General features: G+C 38.2%; 1 protein-coding gene across 4 annotated transcripts in view; it reads right to left on the reverse strand.

The window, feature by feature from the left end:
* The window catches only part of Cht7 (chitinase 7), a 106,469-nt gene that overhangs the window by 26,988 nt on the left and 62,828 nt on the right, over positions 1-16,653 (reverse strand). For all 4 annotated transcript variants that reach the window (XM_022813964.2, XM_022813962.2, XM_022813963.2 and 1 more), the window contains exons 2-4: positions 15,335-15,473; positions 7,153-7,332; positions 3,388-3,566 (exon numbers count right to left, since the gene is read on the reverse strand). In XM_022813964.2, the coding sequence (XP_022669699.1) occupies positions 3,388-3,566; positions 7,153-7,332; positions 15,335-15,473 (498 nt within the window). The remainder of the gene's footprint in view (positions 1-3,387; positions 3,567-7,152; positions 7,333-15,334; positions 15,474-16,653) is intronic.

Below are 16,653 nucleotides of genomic sequence, written 5' to 3' on the forward strand. Positions count from 1 at the left end.
GCTGCCATTTACTGCTTTTTATTTATGCCTCACGTAATGACGAGCACCGTTTGCGTTCCTGGGTCCAACACTGTGATTGTTTGTAAAGTTGAATTATCAAATGGTAACACGTGTCGCCTCTCAGAATGTAAGTCCTATCCACAACAGATCTTGGGAACGGCCGCCGGGCGCCTGTTTTGCTATGATTTTTAGCAACTTATTTTTCTAGGTAGCAGATTACTTGTAGGAAACGGCTGTTCTTTTCTAGCTCATGCAATGGAAAACCGTTTTACTCAAAGTACCAGCCTCGATCGAAGATGTATACAAGGGTTAGAGAAAAACTCCAGCACCTGTGTATAGTTCTGTCCGCATGACGATAGAAGGTAACTATATAATAATTTCACTTGTGTTATTATTTTTAATAGTAGTAGTACGGCTACTGTTACTTGACACTTGGTTTACCAAATATTTGCCTTTTTTTCTTATTTCATTTGTTTAGGCCACACTGTTTAATTAATTTTTTTTTTCTTATCTTTAAATTTCCTATTTTTCTTTTCGTTGTAGAATACATGATGGTCTATTATTTATAATATTATATTATCTTAGTATCTTCTTAGATAAGATACAAAATTAACATTTAGTTTATTTAGACAGGACAGGGTATTGCTTCGATCAGCGAGGGTATTGTCGACTTCGTCCAAACTATGATATTATCCTATACAAACGATATGGGATAACAAGTCATAGAATTCTTTTCGTTGATGAGTATGCTTCACAAAATACGCTCTGGACCATTAGTTCCAAGTCTCTTTTGAGAATAAAAATTTGTCTCACTAATAACAAGAAGCGATTAAGGGTTACTACGGTACAGTGTAGATTTGTACACGTTTAAGAATACGCTTATTACCACCAACTGCAGCGTTTGCCATCGAGCTCATTGAAGCGGTAATATTATATTCCATTGGTAGCTATCATCTCTGAAACGTAGAAACTATAATGAGATCAACCATCTTTCGTTAGCCATTGTCAAGATTTAGATTTCGGACAAAAGGCCCTGAACCGGAACGATTCCATACGGAGGATATCACGACCGTCATGCTTACGCTATACCCAGTGCAGCGTGACAGGCACAACTTGATCTATTACCTGCAGGACAAAGTTACGAACTCAAATACGTTAAGTAGTGCTGTTAACCATCTCTCCAGGAGCAACAGTTATCGAAATGATTTAGACTAGAAACGCTTCCTGTCATTAGACGTCTGAATTCCGATGTTGTATGTTGCATAGGTTTTTGTGAAGGTTTAATCAGCGCACTTAGTACCGATTTCTAGCATTTGTTCCTGAAATAATTTACCAGTGTTACAGAGGATTGATTCACAATTTCAGATTTACCAGTGCTGGTGTCGATTCTGGGATGTACCAATGAGCAAACGGCCAAATATCTGGCTAAAAACTATCTGAGCGTGTCCATAGAGAAGCACCCAAAAGCAAAGAAAATACATTCACATCTTTCTCAGAGCATTCAAGATAAAAAATAATAATGGCGAAGCGGCAATATTGCCTGGTACCTTTCTAGGAAACCACGGAACTCGATGTATCGACTGACCTTCCAATTATATATTAATATCTTAAGACAAAACATGGTATATATAATAGTACTCAAGTTTAGATGGACAAAAATAAAAATGTTTGCCTTTAGTAGGTGCAATAAATGAACGAGTGATCTATCGTTACGTTATCCTCGTTGTGCAATACAAACAGCCTATGCTTTTATTTCCTAAATATATTACGGCGCCGACCCGCAGTAGTTGCCGCTTCTTTCAGCGGCTAACATCGTATTGCCTTCCCAATACTCAAATCGACTGCGTGGTACAAAGTGTGAATTTGTCTGCCAATTGACGACAAAGGAACACCTACGATATCAAACGCCACCAAGGCTACGTAGCGGTGCGTTCTGCGCGCTTGGCCTCGCCTGATGCGACTACGTCGTTTGGATCACAAAGTCGACTAGACACTTAAATTGACTTTGAAAAGCACAATTTGTACGTGTGTAACTCTTTTTGGCTAACGCGCACAATCTTCGAGGTAATCGGAAAAATAGTCGAAGTTCGTGTTAAAATTTTTGTCGCAAAATCCATAATCCCTAAACCATTGCTTTGGCGCTATTCGACGCTCTATTTTCGACCTAGTACTTCGGTTTGCAACCGCTAAACCCGGGGTTTCTCTTCCTGTTCGTACCGTACCGAATAGCTTGCACTAGGATTTTAGCCACCGAACGGCGCTGCCATCAAGTTGCAACGCACTGGCTGTACCTTCGTCTTTGGTCGAGCTGGACCGGCCCTGTCGAGCTCTACGCTACGCCGTAAATACATAAACACGATTTATTGTATTCCAAGGATCTGTACCAGCCCGTTTCAGTATACACGCACATATATACGCGCGCATACTACGGTTCGCTGCCATTGAGTTTCCGGTCGTGACGACAAAGCACTTTGACTCTCTTCGCGCGATAGGCGTTTAGGCCGCCACTTTAGCATTATATCAAAGAGCTGTTAGAATAAAAAGCAATTTGAAGCGACTGAGCAGGAAAACGGATGATTACATTCATTGCCTTTTCGAATTTTACTCGCGAGCGACTCGCGTTATTCACTAGGATATCTATGACACCAAGAAAAATAGCGGTTCAAGCTAGCTAATCAATTAATACCAATCATTATAAGCCTTTAGATTAGATGTTCTCGAAGGAAATTGCGGATAGATAATTTCACAAGTTTTTTTTCGGCATAAAAATTGTCGAACAATAAATTGGTGAAGCTGCGCAATAAATGAGTACTATGATGGCGAACTAAACAGCTATTCATGTTAAGGTATATTAGTTGGAGTGAGCAGGAAGAAACAAGACCGTGCAAGAAAGACAGATTATACAAATCCGTCCTGTTTCCAATAAATTGTCCATTAATTGTCCAAAGGCCAATTTTACGATTGACAGTGTCCCCATAATAAGAACCAAATCGCAAAAAATAACCACCGTTCACTATAACCACATGAATCTGCTTGTTAGTTTTGCAAACTCTCTCCGCACCTCCATATTGCCCGATGGGTTAATTTCTACATGTTGAAGTAATTACTATGTTCATATAAATTGACCAATTATCTTCTAGGCAGTCGTTTAATATTGGCTAGCTTTGTCAACTGATGGCTCAAAAAATTGGACTCTACGAAGGAGATCGTCTCTGCTATGGAGAACTCACTGAGTAAGTCCATTACAAAGCGTTTTGAACTTTTCGAATTTGAGAATTTATTTACGTTTGCTTGGAGAATTACGTGTTTACCAATAATGGCTTTAGCAGTGCTGTTTTTCTTGACGACCATCATAGATGTTGCTTGCTGAAGTTGTAGGTTACTCACCTTTAGTTTGGGATTTATTTTTTTCAGGTCGACTATCCTCTCGTATCCGCCCTTCTTCCCGTTTCGAGTTTCATCAGCTTCTAGGTCATGGGCTACAAGCTTGTTCTTCTTCATCCAGCCGAATGAATAGATGATGTGCGTGCAGATAAAGGGATCCACATTCTCCGGTCCGAATTTGCCTATAATGTGTTGCGATATTTAAAATGAAATTGATTTAATGCTTCGAATAAGATCAGCTATTGTTTGTACCGTTTTTATAAGATGCAGAAAAAAAAACCTACATTTAACAAAATTGTAGAACTAGGTTTGATGCTGACAGCGAGCTACTTAATCCGAAGCTCGAGCGTTACCACGTCAGATATTCACGAACTCATTAATAAAAATGGGCCAGTTGTTAGCAACGTGAGTTAGGAATAATATTTGTACAAATGTTCCATATATCCGACATAAACTAGTAATAATGTAGCACCCAAAGTTATAACCAGTACAAGTTACCCGGCTGGAGTAATTTCGCTTTACGACAACCAGTCACCCAACGTCGCGGACCTTTAGCTGCTGGGGTTTTCATTGCGCAAGTTTTAGCCAAAAATAGAGTAAGAGCATAAATTAACTCATTTGTTCCCTTTCATAAGATGAGAGTCGCATGGCTCGAATTGCATCTTATTGTAAGTCAGGATGAAGAATGACCGTGGCAAATAAAATCCGATATCTCATATATATATATATATATATATATATCGAGAGAGTTTATGACAAATGCATACGAACATTCTTAAAGATCGCAGGCCGGAAGAGTCAATCAGCCTCATCATCAGCAAAATTTTGCTCTTTTTTGTTTTCACGAGGCCGCTTTACGGGTCAGTAAGGATCGTATATACGGACTTCCAGAGCACCTTCGGAACAGTTCCTCATAACTTGACATTTTCAGTTCTATCATAGCCTGCCGGTATAAGTGAACCAATTTCGGCAAGGAGTTGTTAAAACAGGTGGTCTGCTGGAAACGATAATATAGGAGTTTTCTCCCCTTGTCATCAGTTGAGGCCATCGTCGTATATGCCGGTCATATGAATCCTTTCAACACGCACAACATTCGATAACATGAGGTTGCAGTGCCTTAGCGTTTGGCAAATGGCATTTTTTATTTCACAAATTTTAACTTAATTTTAATTTTTATTTCATTTACAAATTTTAGCAAACAGCATTTGTTTTAGGGCTTTCCTTTTGCCTAATTCACATGGTGTTTCCCACACTGGCAGACGGATTCAAAATAAATTGGATGTTAATTGATGAGTTAATTGAAGTCATTGCCATACTGCTGCATCTTTTTGCTCTCCATTCATCATCACTGAAACGTCATCTCAGTTTCATGACAGGTAGCGCAAGACTTACGTATGGGTATGAAATTATTAATGTGAATCTCAAGATAATGAGATGTATGCACTTCAAATGCTCTATCTTTGGCATTCTTAAAGACTGTTTGAAATCACGTATTTTCAAATCAAGAGAGCTAGGGATGGTCACGACCGTTTCCACATAAGCAGCGGCTTATACAAGCGAGGCTATTAGCAGGTTCTCCTGGAAGGGAGCTCATAATGCTATACTCGAGTCTATCGGGCTTTTTGGAGCTCCCGTATGCACGAAGCCAACCCTGACGATCTCAGTAATCAATATTTTTTTAATAGTTTCGTAAACTTTGCCATTGAGGGCAATTCAGGCACACTGAACCATTGGGGCAAGCTCTATAACATAGGAGGAAGTGTATAATAAGTATAACGAAAAAAATGTACAATCTGGACATCTGGAGTGGCTCGTTAAAAAATGTCAGCGTGGCCAGCACGCGTAATTGCCTACAGGAATAAGAGTACGATATTTAGAGAGTCTCTAGGCGTCACTATAAAAAGCAATATCTCAAGCTTTCAGGTCCGGGTCGACTCGGGGACCACCTAACCTACTTTCTGACACAATTTCCCACGGAAGATAATGACTTTCAAGATCTATTATACAGAAACTTTATTTCTCAGGTTTTACGTCCGGTATCGCCGTTAGGCTCCCATCAGACGCTTGGCCCCCAGCACGAAACGAAGTATGCCTATGGCCGGGTGCGAACCTACGCCATGTTAGTGTCCCTAAGATTAACGATAAAGCTATCTCGGGACTATAGAGTTATTCTGCTTATACAGAATCTATATGATCAGTATGCGTCCTAGGGAACGACTCTCCGGACATATTAGCGGCATACAAACTATTCGAACAAGTCAAGCAAATGTATGCTAACGATGGACTTAAGAAAGCGATGGCCGGGGACCTGAAAGGCTTTGTCAGAAGAAAATTTATGCTGGAAGGCTATTCTGCAAGATAGATTTTGTTAGGGGAAAATGGGTTAGAGAACAGCAGACTGGCCAGGTTCGTGCCAGCTAATATAAACTCTTCTATTAGATCAGGAAGACAACGTGCCTAATCACGAAGACTAGAATTAGCTAAGGAATAATGACAAACTTCAAGTAATTTGTAGCGTTCATAAAACAAGTCGATATTATATATATACATATATATCAGTTTGATCATTAGATTTACCCGAATCATCTGTTTTGACATGCTTTAAGCCTTGTCAAAAATTACTAAAAATAACCAATTATAACTACAGTTTGTTTCTGCCATTTGGACTATTTGAAAACGATACAGCGGGCAAAATGTGAATAGAATATTATACACAATAAACATGTTTATATCAGTAGTTCGCGAGCCTCCTCAGCATGATTAAGGTCAAAGGCTTTCCACAACCGTCTTCGTTTAGATTTCCATATATGAATGCGGTTCAATACGTGTTTTAAAACGGTATTCTGTATACTGGTGCCAGTTCTGTATTATTAAGCGGATTATATAGTTGTGACATCGCTGATAAAGTGAATGAAGATTCAAACTCTATTGCTGATCGGCTTGCCCCCAATCGCTGTTGATATTCTGATACAAACAATTTTAGTTGAAATAGAGCGTTTACACACGGTCATACTAGTTAATTCAGAGACAACAGTGTTCAAACAGAATGACTTGACATGCTATTTCTAAATCTGATTCAATCAATAATAATGAATATAAATGACAATAATAATAGAGATAATGATAATTTGCTCGATCGAATCCTGCTCACTGCTACAGTAGTGTCCTCGCGCCGCTACCCTGATGCCGTGCAGGAATTGCACGAGACAATATAAAGGATGTGCAGCAGACGATCATAGCATTACAAGATATCGGAAATGTCATACGCCAGCGCAAAATACACGATTAGCAAAATACTGAGATCTTTATTGGGGGTCATCTGGCGTGTAGGGCAAGAATAGCCTTGAACTCCCAAAAGATCTAGAAAATGGGCTCTGTGCACTTGCAGGAAGCTCTGCTTACTCCTTCCTTAAGCAATCAATATCATCAGAACTTTAATGGTGGAATGTCAAACTGCAGGAATGGTACGACTTCTGGCAATGATATAATTTTCGTAAGTATTCATAATAACAATATTATCAACGAATGTATTTATCCGGTGTAGCACTGAAAGAATAATAATAACAAAGAGTAAAATAAAATAATTACAAATAGTAATAAAGACTATATTTTTTTCAGCACGGGCTTTATTCGGAAAGACTTGCACGGGAAAGCGCCCTATTTTATTCCTTAATGACCAAGGATAACTAATAAAGACGCATATATATAATTTATGCATTATCACATGTCAGATACACGGCTCTGATACTTAGAGATACGAATATTTACCTTTGCCTGTCCGGTACCTGGCCCAGTTGGTAAAGTAACAGACGACTTTTTTATCGGACGCATGTCCGCTGACTTCGTTGCTCTGCGCACCGCCAGCGGATGACAGAGAAGTTTTCCTGGTCTTCCCACGCCTCCGTTCTGGGGATACCAATAGACCGCTACGTCGCAGTGTGCGGTTTCCTACAATTATTGCCATAGATTAATTACAGCAAGTTATTTCTAGTCTAACCTTTAAGAGAACTAACGTTTCGTTATTTCGAATTATTTAAGTCGTGTTGCAGTAAAAAAAAAACGCTTAGCTTCAAAACAGCTGAATAAACCGTAGTAATGGAGTCAACCATAAAGTAATATTGGAAAAAATCTATACAAAGGGTAGGTCTGCTTTTTTGCTTAGCTAACAACAGTCGTAGTCCTTAACCGCCATCTCCCTATACAAATTCGTATTCTCTCATATGATCGGATGCAATTAACGTAGCTTTATTTCACGTTACTGAAGCAGGCGGGGGAAGAGCTTCCTCAGCAGAAGTTGGTAGGCGAGAATGCTGAGACGCGATCTATTCCAAGGAGGAGACACGCAGTTTGAAGAGGATTTAGGCAACTCAAGATAGGAACCTATTAGTATGGTACTATCTTCACGTACCGTAATTATTTAAGGGAAAGGATCGATACTAGCATAAGATGGTAACAAATAAGTATTACAGCTGCTGTATATAAGAGAATAGCTTATATAAAATATAATATATTAAATAAACGAAGTATTAGTTTGCACTGCGAATAACCAAAGCCATATAGATAAGTATCTAACTAAAATTATTTAAATGGACTTACAGCCTATTATACTTGAGAATATCGCATACACCTACCTATATACCTTTTGAGGCGGACGACAACTCTGTAGTGTATCTTTCAGCTTAATCAAATTTTGTACGATCATATTATTTAAAATATATCAAAGCACAGGAGAGTTGCTGTACTGTTTTCTAACGCAAAACCTTCCTTCAGTGTTTTGCCAGGCCAGTTGACATTTACTGGTACTGATTGAAAAAACAGACTTTTAACTTTAGGCAGTCATTTGTGGATCCCACTTCCAAGTCATTATTTTTGAAAACTAAATACAAAGCGGGATTTTTTGTTCTCTTTTGACCTATGATTGCTATTGATTTTTGATGAGCAGCTTTCAAAGGGCTACTAGATGCAAGGTAAGAGTCCCGTCCACACGCCAAAAAGGCCGTCACGTTTTTATGAATTTCGGCTCTTACTTATAAAGCCATCCCTTAGCAACTCATGGCTCTATTGAAAAACATGTTTCTTCGATTAAGCTCCATTATCTTTCAATATATCTGCCGTCAGTCTTAGAACATACAACATAATAAACAAAGCTAAATATTTGCAAGCTAAAAAATTTAACTAGACACAATCGGATTTCAAAAATTGTAGACTACATTGTGTAATACCTGTGCTAGGTAATTCTTAATCTTGAAATATTTATGTTTTTGGCCTTTTTTAAGCACAGATGCAATTTTCCGTCCGCAATACAAACATACTGCTTTCTCTGTGTCTGGCTTTTAATATACGATTCGCACAACGACGTCTGTCGTCGCAGGGGCAACAGAATGTTTGCAAATGCAAATCTGAAATTCAGAAAAGGCTGTTACGGAGGCAACGCATGGTTACATAAATCGCTAATGCTGAACTGAAGTCGAAGAACTTATGTCTTTTCTTGTAACTGAAGTAAATGACAGTTTGTGTACAATATATGTAAGAGATTCCTTGATCGCTCGGGCTCAACTTAGTAAGTGATTTATTATCATTGAGAAAACTTACTAGGACATTATGTGTCTTCAAGTGTACGATTTAAATGCTGAATAATTACTTGTTACGAGAAACATGGTACTGGAAGAAGGCCGAAGGTAATCTTGCTGGTGCCTAAGGATTTAGTCATCGTATGTGTAAGGCACAAAAAAGTTACCCGGCCTTATCCAAAACAGACCAGAGTTTTACGGTTTTAAAAATTCTGCAAACGCATATTCTGAGCATAGTCTTCATTTTGAAAAACAATAAATTCGAGTTCCGATCGATGTCAGAGTTCATCAAAGTTGGGCTAAAATTGCACTTGTCATTTAAGTTTTTAACCAAGGTTTGTCCACTATATTAAATTTTGCTGCTTTGTTTCCTTTCTTTTTCTATTCTGAACTCTACGCCATTATATGAACACGTGCTTGCACAGGAGGTCACCTTTAAAACGATCAGATTTCCATTGAAATCCTATTAGAATACTAAACTGCTTATATCTCTTACAAAGGCGGACCTTTACATTTTATTTATGAGTCTTTTAGCTTTACACCATTAGAGACATTACTATTCGTTACGTATATGACGATTTATAGAAAATCCAAGGGCTCCACCGCAGTAGGGGCTTACGAAAATATTGTTGTTGTTGGAAGCTCCCGTTTTTGCTGTCTTGTCACATAGCACTACAGACTTCTACTATTCGTTTTTGTATTGTTTTTAGGAAGAGCATGTTTTCGTCTTTTGTGAGGGTAACAGCTCTTGAACATGGCACCTTCCAATATCGTGCCAAATGCAAGCTTTGTTACAACAAAAAGAGATAAAGTAAGGCAGTTTGTGCTTAAGTTCTTTTATGATTTAAGAACTGAGGTAGCACCAACAAGACCGACTCTATAATACGCCATTTTATCAGGTTGTCTGTTGTTTCGCTCAGTAACTTGAAACAAACACTCGCAGAGATTATCATTCATTTCGTTCTCAAAACACAAACCTATTAAAAAAATTCAATAATAACGGTAGAAACACTTGGGACTTATCTTTCTAAGCTTACCTGATAGAGTAAACCTATTTTTTTTTATTTACTTTAGTCATCTCTAGTTTGTGTTAAGACTAGCAAGATAAAAGGCGGAGCTTGTAGTAAATCTGTTTGAAATTTTCACAATAATTAGAATTTTAGTTATGAGCAAAAAATTAATTAAAATGTTTAATTTTTCATATTGGTTGAAATAGCATTAACTGGTTTCATGAAACTGAGTGTGCATATATCACTTGTAAGCAGCCAGGCATCTTGTAGATTTTTCCAAGAGGCCCAATTTCGGTCGCATTTTTCTTTACCGTACCTTAGCCACGTGTTTCATTACATAGCATCTATCCTGCAGCACGGATCCCTTGAGTTTGAAATGGCAGTCGAAATAGTCTCGGCAACTGAGCTCTTTTTATTCGCCGATCGTATTGACGAGTTAGACAGTATGAAACTTGGATTGTCTAAGCTTCTTCCGCTTTTTTAGTTTTATATTGGAAACTCAACACCAGTATCAATTCGAAGATCCCTTCTGATAATGTCCTTGGAGTTCCTTTGTCTGAACTAGGTCCATATAATCCTAAGGTCTAAATTTACCTGAGCTTTTGGAATTTGCATCATCCATGCTGCAGTATTTGATTGCATTGTAGCTCCCTGTTCACGTTTTGGGATACAGTCTATCCTTAGAATGTTGAACGCACGCATATTTCAAATGATCGGTCCTATCGCCAATCCTAACTGGATCTTGCTGGAGTGCTGGGGTGTTTGGTTTATGTATCGTTTATAATTGACTTGCTTAGGTCATACCTTTTAAGAAGAAAAAAATGGGGGGGCATATCAAATCTACATAAGAGACTGTCAGCATTACCTTACGGATCGGCGCTCTGGCCCAACATGTTCACCCTTTTCATAAATTTAATTCCACTGAAGCTATTGAAACTTTGAATACTGTCACTCTTTGTTTCAAATGCTAGCATTTCATTGACAGTAAAGGTATACAGCAAATATATATATATATATATATATATATATCTTTGTATAATATTGTTGCGTGATATTGTTATAAAGTTATATCTTAGTTTCTCGCAAGTCTGCTACAGTAGTATCTTGAGTTCATTTATTACGATATATAAGGAAGAGCATGATGGCCGATTGCAACATCTAGGTGTATAGCACGCATCCTTCTTGTGAAAAACAGCAAGCGGCTCCTAAGCAGACAGCGTCAATATCTTCTTGCTATATTCGCGAACTTCCGGTCTGCGCTCTAACAACTTAGGTCGTGCAAAAGTATGTACTGTGTACCTGCTGAAAACAGTACTAAAAGAGAATGGATGGCAAATCAGCCTAATGAATTTGTCCGAAGCAAACCCCAGGGGCTAATTAAGACGACAAGTTCAGTCCTCTCTTCTTCTGTTCTCTGAGGAAATTAAGAACTGCCGTTCATATGTAACAGGTCCCTTATATGCCAGTAATTCTGCATTATATATAGCTCGCATTGACACACCTTTAATAAGAATTTATTTATATATATACCAAGAAAAAAGCTATATATGGCATCATGACTGCTTGCCCTAATAATACGAGGAGCTATGTCCTCGATTTCGTATTCAACACTGTTGATGCGTGATGTTATAAATGAGTTGATCTTTTACTTATTTTATGTAATTTTTTTTTCATAATATTATACACAAGCTGTATATCTACAAGCTGGCATAAAACATGTCCCAACGGAGCATTCAAATAACGACTTAAAACAAATCATGCGATTATGGATAAGCAGCATTATGAAGCCATCATTGTAGAGTAACAAGCACATGCTCATCACCGTTATCTCAGCATATCTGTTGCTTACGTATAACTGCTAATTTATCTATCCTCCAAACCCAATCGACCCCAAAGTATATTCAAGTATTGTCGTATTAATGTGCATTATAACTGTTAAAGAATCGTTATTTTATTATATGTTTTGTTCTTCTAGTACTTGGACAGATGTAATATGCTAACTCATATATACCATAGTTTAACGTAATACACCTAGTGTAGTGCACTCAATAAGTATGTAATAGGACAAACATTTCTATGAAGTTTATTTGAGTGGTTGTCCCTTTGCTCAATTCACATCTTGACTCTTAGTAATAGAAACGTGCACGTCTACAAGCCTGATAATCTCGACCATCCGATCTTAATCTTAACATGGCAGATCGCAGTTCTCTCGCAGATAGAAAGTGGTCCAACATAGATACGTGGTTTCAAGGATGATGGGTTCTTACTGGCGGGTACTTTTGCCGACTCAGCTTTTCTGAAATGTGCCCTTAGAGATGAACGTAATAGATAGCTGATAGTCCAGGGAAAATATTTTATAGCGAGAGTTTGTCGGTGACTGCACAAACGGCTATAGCCGCGGCCACGCCATGATGAACACTACTGTATAAAACGTAAAAATTTACACACTTTACTATCCTGTTATTCGCCATATCGAGGTTTCGCAGGTGCACATGATGAGATTATGCCCTAATCACACCGCGAGTGCGGACCTGTTCACAGTAAACCTATTACGTAGATCTTATCTCTATCCCATTGTCCAACTACCCCTTCGCTTTGCTTGCGAAAGGATAGTACACTCAGTGACAAACGCAAGGCATCGTTCATCGTCATTTTTAAAGGGAAAGTTATTTAATCAAACAATTGAAATGGCCCAGAATAACACCACGTGACCACTCTTAGCGCCTATGTAAAAAAATTAGGACTGGAGGTGAACGTTCAGAAAACAAAGGCTATGAAATTCCGACGTCATACTTGACTCGCAGCATCGGGCATCTCGCGAGTTACTACCAGAAAGCTACAAGTAGTTTACTTATTTAAGTTTGCCCTTTTAATACCGATGCGTCATTCGGGGAGCATACCTTAAGTAGGACAAGGGAGACACAGCGACAAGGATCAGCAAACAGCGCTGGCTTTCTTCAACATCAAGTTAGCCTAAGTAGCATAGTTTAATATTTCGCTAATCTGGGAAGATTTAAGGACAAATCCAGCCTACAGGCTGGATTTACCCTTAAATCTCGTACTCCTGAAATACGCCGTCGGGCTATGAAAACGCAGCTTTTTTTAAAAAACTTGCAAACGAGGTTTGATTTACCAGAAACGGTAGCCTATAGGGAATTCATTCACAAACATGTGGAGAAGACAGCACAAATCGGCCGCGCCTTTTGTTCTAACTGTTGGTGTCTGGAAGACATCGAACGACTAGAATACGGAATTATAATACCTAATGACAGATGCTCGCATGACTACGTTTAAATCCGCAAATCTAGCAACGAGCGGATGAGGTATACAGACAATTAAATTCAGTTCCACCCTAAACTCGGCCCTACATTTTTTAAATAGAAGAATTTAACAAAAACACAAGCTGGTTCTCTGCTTACGTTGAGAAATATACCAGAATTGTCACTCTTTGCCGAGCCGCAGAGTCATAACGTAATAACGGATTGATTTTACCGGAGAATTTTCCTGAGTTTGTTGTTATTTCCTGTGACGCACCGAGACAGGGAAGTATTATAATTGTGAACAACGATCTTATAATTGCAACTTTGAAAGCTTTTTGGTTGAATATAGTCCTATGTCTGATAGAATCCCCCATTTTCTTGTAGAGCCTTTGCATAAAAACGACGCTATTTTTTGATGATGGATATGTTCCTGATCTCTTGAAGGACCTATAGGTTACGCGAGCCTATTGAAAGAACGTGAAATCTTCAGAACACAATTACCGCCCGATAGGTCAAGAGTCCATGGCTTACTTAGCTATAAAAGAAAAAGTGAATTACACTGTGACCTATTTAGCACCAAGATAGATTTCTAATACTGAGCGGGATAGGTTCACAAGAAGCAAATTAACGGTATTATTACAAAATCAGCGCGAGATGTTTCACTGTTATACATTCACCTCAGTTTCTCCAAAGCTTCCAGTGAACTTAAGTACGATTTTTTTAAAAAAATAGAGTGCTTATTAATCAAACCAGTGTTTCCGCGGTAGATGAGCAACCTTTTTACAAATCAAAGTCCTTATGTCGAAACATATTCTTCTCGCTTCAGCCTCCTTTATGTAGTATTGGTGTTCTACATATATACAGTGCTCCATCTGGGTTTTAGCACGGGCTCTATGTCGATACCTTGAAGCTATATGGTACCTCTGGCATTACAGTCTGTATGCTCGTTACTTCGACGTGCGGTGGATATCCGACTGGTGTGATATGCCGCACAAAAAATGGTTGCCTCTATATGGTTTAATCAATATACATTTAATGATGTGGCCAGTCTTGTATAGAGTTTAGCGAAAGATCCAGGAGTTACAATTGCTAGAATTAAAAAAAAAGATCAGGGTGTTGCTATAGAGTATATAACAACAATACTACTCCCTGTTATGATTTTTAGATATCTTATAATTCCAAATCCCAAATTTTATTGTCAAAAATCTCGTGGTTCGTGAACCTCTATATTGTCTTGTGAAACACAAACGTTTATTGTTAATATTCTGAAGGAGTAAAAGAGCTGCACCAAGAGCATGCAGAGAGACCAACAGAAAAATTTAGCAAATATTCGGATAACTATACGTACAACTATAAAGTTGATTGAAGATTAGGTGTCGATTAAACTGTAACAGAATTGTGAAGGCTGTTTGTCGTAACGACACGCGTTCATCCACTATTCTTAATATTAGAAGAGACCCATAGTGAATCACAAACCCATCATGGTGAAGGCACGATGTTCGCTCACGCAATTATTAAGCCAAAGTAAAATCGAGGTTGACGCTGTTTAGCATTATCATTTGCTACCGTGAAGCAGCTGAATTGGAACGTACCATTTGATTAACTATGGGCATCTTTTCTGTTTTCAAAAGTCGACCTTTTCCTCTAGAGATTTTCACCGAGTAAAAAGCTTATGACATTAACGAATTCTAAGACTAAGATGCCAACTACTATTTAGACGGAATGGAGAGGTGGGAGCATCGCCAGGAAAAATGTGTAAGTTTATAAAGGGACTATGTTGAGAAATGAAACAGCATTGTTTTTGTGTTAGGTTGGGAACTTTACAGACTTCCAGACTGCCTTATATATATATATATATATATATATATATATATATATATATATATATATATATATGATGAATAAAAATATGCCTAGGAACTGTACAATTTTATTGGTCCAGTACGCACTTTTTCACAACACTCCAGGACAGATTTGTCATGTTTTCTTATTTGTACCTATGGCATCAAGTATCTCGACGTACAACAAATGAATTATTACTCATCGAGCTAAGCCAAATTCAAATAATAAAGCTATTGGAAAGGAAGCGCTAGATCCAGAAGAATCTTACCAGAGGACGATGAAGCCGTACGTGAGCTTTTTCTCAAGCTGCTTTTTCTTTTTGGTAGTAAACTACTGTTGTCCTCAGCGTGAGCTGTGGCTATGAACGCCCCCAATACGAATCCTATGAGTAATAAAAGATGTGGTTTCTGAAACGTCAGAAAAAAATACAAAACATGATTATTTTATAGTTCACTAGGCTACTATTCAATTCAAGATGGGGCTTTAAATCGATTTATATTGCCATCGCCAGAGCAAACTCGGTGTACAGTCCCCCATCTACATCATTCTTGGAAGTAGTAATAGAATTAAATGTATATGATATTACTTGAACCTGTAAACTACATAATAATAAAGGGCAATTTTGCCTCTCTGTATGTCGTTGTATGTATACAGTTGGTCTGCTGGTAATCTGGATGAATTTTTGCTCCAGATATCTGCATTGAACGCTCAAGATCTATCGCTTAAGGCACAACAGGCTCTATCTACCACGTATTTAATCTATGGGAAGCACACCTTTTGACAGGAGTTTATTTAACTCTGACGCAGTGTTAATTCTAATCTTCTCAGCCGCGAACCCCAGCTCTTTCTTCTTTCGGTCATGTCGAGGCACAATAAATCTGGGTTTATATTTTCTGTTTATATTGGACTAATTAACATAAAATAATGTCGAGCTATGCTTGTGAACTTTTTGTTAGATTCTTCTGTGGACCTGTCTGCTATGTGATTTGGTATCAGCCTCCCCAAACCATGCAAAACGATTTCCGATAGCGCCTCTATATACCGGACGGTTTCCGGTTCCGCGAAATCATCTTGTTTACCTACGCTCGTCGGCCAGTCAGTTAAGTTTATGATTTAGTACCTAGCCGGTCTTCAAGCTAATGCAATACGGCTGATTAAACAGCAATAGATATCTTTGCTCTACTTCTGGGCAACTGAATGGCTTACGAATAGCAGCATAAGCGCATTTGGCCAAATTTATTTGTCAATCTCTCGAAAGAACTCTTTGAACATACACAAATTGTTATATTTTGAACTTTCACTTACGAAGAGATCAACTTTTAGAAGTTGAGACGTTCAGTAGCTGAAATGGAAGCGATTTTCATATAAACAAGTCTATCCAACATTACGATTTAGTACTACTTATGCAAAGAGGTTTTAAAGCGGGCATAAACCTTCGGTGCTACCGTAAACGGAAATACAAAGTCTAATATTTTGTGCAGTCTTTATTATTATTATTATTATTTATTTATTTAAAAATATTTGGAACCAAAATCGGCGTGATGTATCTAAGAGTGTAGTTGAGCTAGAGCACTCAGAACCTTGATT

Source organism: Varroa destructor, unplaced genomic scaffold, assembly GCF_002443255.2.
Source record: "Varroa destructor unplaced genomic scaffold, Vdes_3.0 BEIS01000007.1, whole genome shotgun sequence".
Lineage (NCBI taxonomy): Eukaryota > Metazoa > Arthropoda > Arachnida > Mesostigmata > Varroidae > Varroa > Varroa destructor.